At 37.5% G+C, this 8,745-nt stretch overlaps 1 protein-coding gene across 16 annotated transcripts in view; it reads left to right on the top strand.

Annotated features, from left to right (window-relative positions):
- Window positions 1–1,518: 1,518 nt before the first annotated feature.
- ATP2B1 (ATPase plasma membrane Ca2+ transporting 1) overlaps window positions 1,519–8,745 on the top strand; it is a 68,452-nt gene continuing 61,225 nt past the window's right edge. For 8 of the 16 annotated variants that reach the window (XM_063615144.1, XM_063615143.1, XM_063615149.1 and 5 more), the window contains exon 1: window positions 1,519–1,947. In XM_063615144.1, the coding sequence (XP_063471214.1) occupies window positions 1,740–1,947 (208 nt within the window). In that variant the 5' untranslated portion in view covers window positions 1,519–1,739. The remainder of the gene's footprint in view (window positions 1,948–8,745) is intronic. The other 8 variants (XM_063615152.1, XM_063615148.1, XM_063615145.1 and 5 more) reach the window with 1 other exon arrangement.

Raw genomic sequence — 8,745 nt, 5'->3', positions numbered from 1 at the left:
TATGCTGAAGTATGAGGACCATACACCATGACTTACAGACATCTTCATAGCAATTTCATAGCTGAAGATTTATTGCATTTGCCATTCTAATCTTTTCTAGTTCTAATCATCAAACATTTTAAAAATATTTTGGAGTGCAGGTAGATTGCTTGAGGTGGGAAGACATTGAATCTGTAAAATGGAGCCAGACAGTCATGAGCAGTGGAACTGCATTTTTATCTTGTAGGTTTAGATTTAGTGGCACGATGCCTATTTCAAAAACTAAATTTAGCAGCAAAATGCTTAGGGCATTGTATGTGTGAGACATTAGAATGAGGAAGAACCAAGGGGTTAGTGATTATAATTTGCATAGAGGAACTTGAAGATCAGGAAGAAAACGAGCTATATACAGAAGAGACTTTTCAAAGGTAGAATTAACTTAGTAACTGACTGAAGCCGGAAAAGATGGAATCAAAGATGATTTAAGATTCCTAGCCGAGGTGATAAGGATAATGGTGGTGGCAGAGCTGTTCAATGAGTGAATGAGATGAGTCCATTGTTGGGCATGTTAACTTTGAGGTGATTGTATGGAGAAGAGAGCTTATCTTTAGGCAGATTAGTATAATAGGAGGACTTGAAAGTGTGATGAAGAAATAAATGTAATGCATGTATTCATTCCTCAAACTTTTACTGAGTGCCTACCATGTGTCTGGTACAGTTCTAGGTTCTCAAGATGTAGTAATGGGCAAACTCTGCCCTCAGAACTAATACTGTAGATGGAGGGAAAAAAATAACATATAAACAAATGAACAAGAGAAATTCAGGTAATAAGAAGACTGGGCAAGGAAAACAAAAGAGTAGAGAATTTCTTTATATAGGGGGTCAAAGGAAGACCTGAGGTGGTAACATGTGACAAATCATATAGAGTATAGTTTTTGACAGCCGGAAGATGGTAGAGTCACAGAGTGGCCAATGAGAATCACAGGAAATAATATTAAAGGATCCGTTATGCTTTTTGTCCTTTCAGGGGCTATTCCATATGAAAGACTTGGAGAGAGAGATCTAAGTATAATGTTAAAAGAACTTGGGCTTGGAGACAGTCCACCTCAGACGTTTCAGCCATTTGTTAGCTGGGCAGAAAACTCACTTTCTTGAAGTCTGCTCTTATCAGTAGAAGAAGAAGGAGTAGCACCTCATGGGATTAAATTGTAATGATTAAGTGAGAGAATGAATTTAAAACAACTAGCATAGTGCTTGGAACAATAACAGTAATGCTGAGTGGATCATAAAATTCAGTCATGTGAAGTGCAGTTTTATTTAATAATGTAATCTAATGTCTTTTGATATACAATTTAATTTAAAAGTTGTACTTTGATCTTTTATCATGCAAAACACTTTAAAAGCACAAGACTGGAGTTCAAAAATATTTATATTATTAAACAATGTACTTTAGCTACCTGATGACATTTAGAAAATATGCTTATGTGCATAATACTCTAAGATAGATTTTATTAACTTTTAAATATTTTCTTCTTACAGGTGTGTATATCTCATGATTGATACGGAGAAACTAGTCATGGGCCAAAGGTCAAGATAATTCTCTGGGAAATGTTGCTGCTGATGCTGCGTTACAAAGTCATACAATGAGTGTTTGGTTTAAGAAAGATTTTCATATTTAAAAGATTTTCATCTTGGGAATACATCAAGTGAAAATTAAATTCTTTTGGGAAACATTTTCCTTCTGATATATTATACTTGTAATGGGCGACATGGCAAACAACTCAGTTGCATACAGTGGTGTGAAAAACTCTTTGAAGGAAGCTAATCATGATGGAGACTTTGGAATTACGCTCGCAGAGCTGCGGGCTCTCATGGAGCTCAGGTCCACAGACGCATTACGAAAAATACAGGAAAGCTATGGAGACGTCTATGGAATTTGCACCAAATTGAAAACATCTCCCAATGAAGGTGAGTTTTATTATGCTTGTTTTTGGTTCTTTGTGCAAAGAGTTCTATATATTTGGCTTATAAATAAGCATGCTTATATTATCTTGGCAATTGTAAGATTATGACATAATTATAGTGACATTAAAAATGGGTTATCAGAGTACAGTTAAGGTATTTTTATATTAACACATAAATGTTGCAAATTAATTTATATGTTTTAGATTGGTGGGGTGAAATATTTTCTTCCATTATACATACTACTGCTGCCTGTTCATGATAAAAAGATTGTCTTCCCTTGAGCTATAGAGGAAGGAACCAGGCTTGGATGTCTCCCAGGGATTTGGTGGAAATAAACTCTCGGATCACTATCCTTCATTTTGCTGGGTGGCTTAAAATAGTTGTCACTCTCAGTAGTTGACTGAGTTGGTTTTAGCTTATGAGGCTTAGCCTAACCTTTAATAATTAGCTCAGGAGTTCCTAAAGCAAATGAAATAGATAAAATGGAAGTTAGTTTTTCACCTAACAGACATTTCCTTTAATGAAACTAGTTTTTAGTCTTTGAATTATGTTGAATATCCCTGTGTTCACAGAAGCCTTTGGTTTCAGAAATTTGTATTTGTGGCAGGTTTTCTTTTTGAGAATCAAAAAGGAAAATTCATTATAACTTTCTGGCATTATGGCCTTTGAAATAATTTCAGAAGATTGCCTTTTATAAATTAATCAGATTGAACGTAAAATAAAGGTTAGGACGTTTCAGGAAAGCAATTCCAAATTGTAAAGGCAGGGTTGGGAAGGGATACATACGAGGATGAATGGGGATTACAATTTATTTTATTAAGGATGAGAAATTATTAATGTAAAATTTTAAAGTATATTAGTATATATTCCAAAGCCAATTCTAGAGAAATTAAGCAAAAGTATTTTTCTTAATATTTTTCCTGAAACATTTTATGCCATGCTATTGCTTAGATAATATATAATGTAATAGCAGAAAGTCTTTTCCAAAATTAAATAACTTTAAATTATATTTAAAAATTCTTTAAAACCTGTGTAACCTATGTAATTCATTGTGAATTGTTAATTATTTTAATGATAGGTAGTTACTTTGATTTCTCTGAAGTAGCATGATCTTGAGGAAGCCACAGTCAGTATTCACACGTGTCCCAACAGGGCTTCTTTAGACTATTTGGAATATGTTCTTTTCCTGCAAGACCTGTTAACTCTTCAAGGTTTTCTGGATCTTTTCAAATTGGAACCACTAGAAACACCAGCTTCTTAGTTATACCTTAGATATGCTATACCATTTTAATGTAGTTGGGTTTGATTACTACAAGATCGATCCCAACTATTAATACATTAAAATGATATTGCATATCAAGGTATAACTAAGAGTATCAGGAACAGTTCCCATGGACTTGAATAGACAATAATTTGACAAAATTGATTGCATACTTAAGGTATAACTAAGAGTATCAGAAACAGTTCCCATGGACTTTAATAGACAGTAATTTGACAAAATTTGAAGATTGTTCATTATGCAAACCGACTCTGAGATATTATATAGCGTCTTAGAGATTTGTACATTAGTATGCTATTCTCAGCTGGTAGATCTATTAATTCAGCTTAACCATTAAAAATCTCATTGTTTTATCATCATCAAGTTGATAGGGGACACTAACATTAAGGAGCCCTCAATATAACAACATAGTTTGTTCATAAAAGCAATATTGAACTTTAGTTTCAAATCTTCACTCAACTGTACTTCCCCTAACCAGGTCCTTGCATTTCTCTATTAATCAAAGTTCTTGTCTTCTGGTAACTGAATACCCCACCCTTTGAGAATGAGAATGGCTTCTCATTTTTATAGACATGATTTCTCATTAGTTTGCACTACAGTTTCTTTCACGGTATTATTTGGAGCAGTGCCTTTTAAATTGGTTTAATTAGTGAAGTTAAGTTAACTGAAAATTTTGCCTCTAGTACAGTGGTTTTTAAAATTTGAGAAGGGGATAGTTATGCACCCTTTTGACAGTATGTTGGAAGCTATGGATAATCTCTAGAAATATCCACTTACCACTCAAAATTCTATGTGAATTGTTGCTGCTTTGGACTATTAGGTAAATTCATGCATTATCCCCTCTTTAATTCATAGAAAGTTTTTGCTCATATTCTTCCTAGTATTGTGAATTTAATATTTGCTAAAATTTGTATAAACTGTTGTCCTCACTGTTTATATATACACAATTTGTTTTTTTGAAATATTTTAAAAAGAATGTGAAGCAAGCCATTTTAAGCATTATACTTATATTTGCAGTTGAAAATACAAATGAAAACAGCAGTGCGGCGGCTCACACCTGTAACCCCAAACTTTGAAAGGCCAAGGCGGGAGGTTTTCTTGAACCTAGGAGTTCAGGACGAGCCTAGGCAATATAGCAAAACCCCATTTCTGCAAATAAAAAGATTAACCACTGTGGTGGCACATGCAGCTCTGCTATTCAGGAGGCTGAGGCAGGTGGATCACTTGAGCCCAGGAGTTTGAGGCTGTGGTGAGCTATGATTGCACCACTGCACCCCAGCCTGGGTAACAGAAGGAGACCCTGTCTCAAAAATAAAAAAAAAACAGCAGCAGCCTTCACAAGAATGTTATTTCCAAAGGAATATTCATAGTTTTAGTTTAACTTAGTGGAAATAATTCATACAGAAGCGTTTTGTCACTGATCAAGTATACAAGTGGTAATAACTGAAACATGACCAGCAGTAAGCAATTAGGAGTTTGTATGTCCAAGGAAATGAACTAGACAGCAAGTAGTCTTTTGTTAGAATACCCTGTTTATAGTCAGGGAAAGTGAGAATTAAAATGATTCTTCAAAGTACATGAATTTCAATTAGGTAAAACTGAAGTTGTCTTACCTGTCCCTTTAGTTCATTCATTTATTGATTAATTCATTGACATACACTTTCTTCAGACTTGGGATATTGATTGTCCTGTGTTTTATATACTTCCCCTAAAAAAGGTGGTGGGGCCTGGCAGTTACTGGAAGGCAGTTGTAGGTGTATAATTAAATCATCACAATTTTAGAGACTTTATGTAACAATATGTGCATCTTAGAATTGCTGAAATTTTGTAGTATTTATTAGCATCTGCCATGCAGTAGGCATTTTTCCAGGCCCTGGGTATACATCCATGAATAAAACAAATATCTTTGCCTAATTTTCACATGTTCACATGGGGAGACAGTTCATAAGACAACTAAATGAAATGTGTAGTGTGTTGGCGATACATGTTTAAAAAAAATGAATGGAGAAGGGAAATCAGAAATATTGGGGGTGTCAATATTGGATTTCTGTCAAGTATGGAGGAACAACCCAAGACATTTCTTAAGCAATAACCACAAAAATGATAGGCTATCCTTATGATGGATAACACTTTTTGTGCCATATTGGCTATTAGCACTTGAAAATATTAAAAGAATATTTTAACAAGTTTATCCTATTTTACAGCCAAAGAACCCTCAGGACAAAAAAGTTAAGCAGTTTACCCAGAGTCTCACTCTGGCTCCAGTCTTATTCTGGCTTCAGAGACCATGCTTTAACCACTGCATTGTATGTTACCGGTTACAAAAGCTCAGTTCACATAGCTTGTAAAAAAGTTGCAATATGAAGAAAGAGGTAGCTGTGTTCCCTCTTCTCAGTAGTAATTTTTGATAGGGAAAAACATTTTTGGAATTACATAGTGAAAAAAATTTTGGTTTAAGGTTCTGCTTATCAATTTGTTCTTTATTTATAAAACATACCCTGGCCAGGTATGGTGGCTCACACCTGTAATCCTAGCATTTTGGGAAGCTGAGGTGGGAGGATCGTTTGAACCCAGGAATTTGAGACCAGCTTGGGCAACATTAAAAAAAAAAAATGAGCCAGGAGTGGTGGCACATGTGTGGTCCCAGCTACTCAGGAGGCTGAGGAGGGAGGATAGCTTGAGTGTGGGAGGATCGCTTGAGTGTGGGAGGATCGCCTGAGTCAAGGCTGCAGTGATCCGTGTGTGATCCCACAAAAGAGTGAGACCCTGTCTCAAGAACAAAAAGAGTTCCCTATTCAAGAAATTGTGTATTTATGTGATTCCTGTTTGTCTTGCCCATTTATCACTTGTTTTCTAACAATATGTTTTGAAGAATATCATATGCATACTGGTCAATAGGAAGTGTTTTGACCAGATGTAATTTTCATATTAAAAACTTCCCAGTGGTTCTGATTAACCATCCTAACTCCTAAAGAAATTGGAACTGTAAATTTCAAGGTGAACTGGAATTGAGGCTTATAACTTCATATTTTTGGCTCTGTTAGAGAAAGCATCTGTCTTACAGTCTTCAGAATCCAAGAATGCACTTTTATACCAAAATAACCTGCTTATAACATCCTAACTGCATAAAATTACCTTCACAGTTTTTTTTTCTTCTGTATCTTTGTTGTTTTCCTGCATTGACTTTCTTGTTCATATTCTGAATCACATTCCTTGATCCTTATATTTTTACACTAGCTTTTGGTGTATCTTTCATCTCATTGTGGTCCTATGTTATCTATGTTATATTTTATATTGAATGCTAGACTTTTTGATAATAGGGTTTCTGGTATACAGGCCTCCAGCCCTAGGATCATGTTTGTTATTCAGAGTTCTACATTAAAAAAGGAATTCATTTTTATAAATGAATTCATAAAAGTTAAAGGCAGGTGCCAAGTGGTATTCCGTAAGAGGCATGGCTTCATGGACTTGTAAAGGGCAAGAAAGCAAATGAGACACTAAGCTTTTAAGTGGTGGTTGCTGAAATTCGGTCCAGGATTTTCTCCTGCGCTTTAGGTTTGAAAACCCACACACAACCCAGAGTGTTTAACTGGTTGCTTGTCAGTCTCCCCCACCAAACTGAGCTCTTTGAGGGCAAGTGGTAGGGAAAGGCATCCTGAGTCATTTCCCTTTGTATGCCTAGTGCACAGTGACATAGTAGGCATTTGGGAAAGAATGTGTAAGTTTGACTTTAGAACAGTGTCTCTTAAATTTGCAGTTAGGGAAGGGATCGCCTCCTCTTTTGAAATTGAGAAAGTAATGAGAATATTAGATTGTTTCCCAAGAAGAATAAACATAAACATAAATTTTTGTGTACTTTCTTGGTCTGCACATTTTCCTGTGTCCCACACTTAGAAAAGTCAGTTTGGCTGCTGCTATAGGTCCACTATGATACAGACTGTGTTAGTCCATTTGCGTACTGCTGTAAAGAAATACCTGAGGCAGGGTAATTTATAAAGAAAAGAGGTTTAATTGGCCTCATGGTTCTGCAAGGCTGTACAGGAAGCATGGCATCAGCATCTGCTTGGCTTCTGGTGAGTCCTCAGGGAGCTTTTACTCATGGCAGAAAGTAAAGTGGAAGCAGGCACATCATATGGTGAGAGAGGGAGCAAGAGAAACAAGGGGGAGGTCCCAGACTCTTTTAAACAGCCAGATCTCATGTGAACTAACTGAGCAAGAACTCACTTATCACCAAGGGGATGGTGCTAAACTGTCCATGAGAAATCTGCCCCTATGATCTAATCACCTCCCACTAGACCCCACCTCCAACATTTGGAATTACATTTCAACATGAAATTTGGAGGGAACAGACATCCAAACCATATTATTCCACCCCGGCCCCCCCAAATCTCATGTCTTTCTCGCATTTCAAAATACAATCATGCTTTCTCAATAGTGTCCCAAAGTTTTAAGTAATTCCAGTATTAATTCAAAAGTTCAAAGTCCAAAATCTCATCTGGGGATGAGTTCCTTCCGTTTATGAGCCTGCAAGATCAAAAACAAGCTATTTACTCCAAGGTGCAATCATGGTACAGGCATTGGGTATACCTTCCCATTTCAAAAGGGAAAAATCAGCCAAAAGAAAGGAGTAGTAGACAAGTCTGAAACCCAGCAGGACAGTCATTAAAGTTCCAAAACAATCTTCTTTGACTGCATATTCTGCATCTAGGGCACACTGATAGAAAGGGTGAAGTCCCAAGGCCTTGGGCAGCTCCGCCTCTGTGGCTTTATAAGGTAGGTGCAGCCCCTGTGGCTACTCTTAGGTTGTAGTTGAGTGATTGAGGCTTTTCTAGGCTTGGGATGCAAACTGCCAGTGGCTCTTCTGTTCTAGGATCTAGAAAACAATGGCCCCCTTCCCACAGCTCCACTAAGCAGTGCCCTAGCTGGGGGACTTTCTGGGGGCTCCAACCCTACAATTCCCCTTGGCACTGCCCTAGTGGAGTTTCACTATGGGGGCTCTGCTCCAGGCAGGCTTCTCTTGTGGCACCAAGGCTTTCCGATATTTCCTTTGAAATCTAGGGGAAAACTGCCAAGCCTCCTCCACACTTGCATTCTGAGTATCTGCAAATTTAATACCACATAGGAACTGCCAAGGCTTATGGCTTGCACCCTCCAGAGCTGTGGCCCAAGCTGTTCCTGGGCCCCTCTGAGCTGAGGCTGGAGCCAGAGCAGCCAGGATGCAGGGAGCAGTGTCCTGAAGCTGAGCAGGACAGCTGCACCCTGGGCCTAGCCCTTGAAAGCATTCTTTCCGCCTAGGCTACTGGGCCTGTGATGGGAGGGGCTGTCCCATAGATCTCTGAAATGCCTTTGAGGCCTTTTTCTCATTGCCTTATCTGTTAGCACTCAGCTCTCTTTTAGTCATGCTAATCTCTCTAGAAATTGAGTGCACTACAGCCCACTTGTTTTCCTTCTTTACCACAGGGCCAGGCTGCACATTTTCCAGACTTTACCCTCTGCTTTGCTTTTAATTATAAGTTCCAACT

The sequence above is a fragment of the Symphalangus syndactylus genome, chromosome 13 (assembly GCF_028878055.3).
Source record: "Symphalangus syndactylus isolate Jambi chromosome 13, NHGRI_mSymSyn1-v2.1_pri, whole genome shotgun sequence".
NCBI lineage: Eukaryota > Metazoa > Chordata > Mammalia > Primates > Hylobatidae > Symphalangus > Symphalangus syndactylus.
The sequence above is the reverse complement of the archived record's forward strand: the minus strand, read 5'-3'. Positions and strand labels throughout refer to the sequence as shown.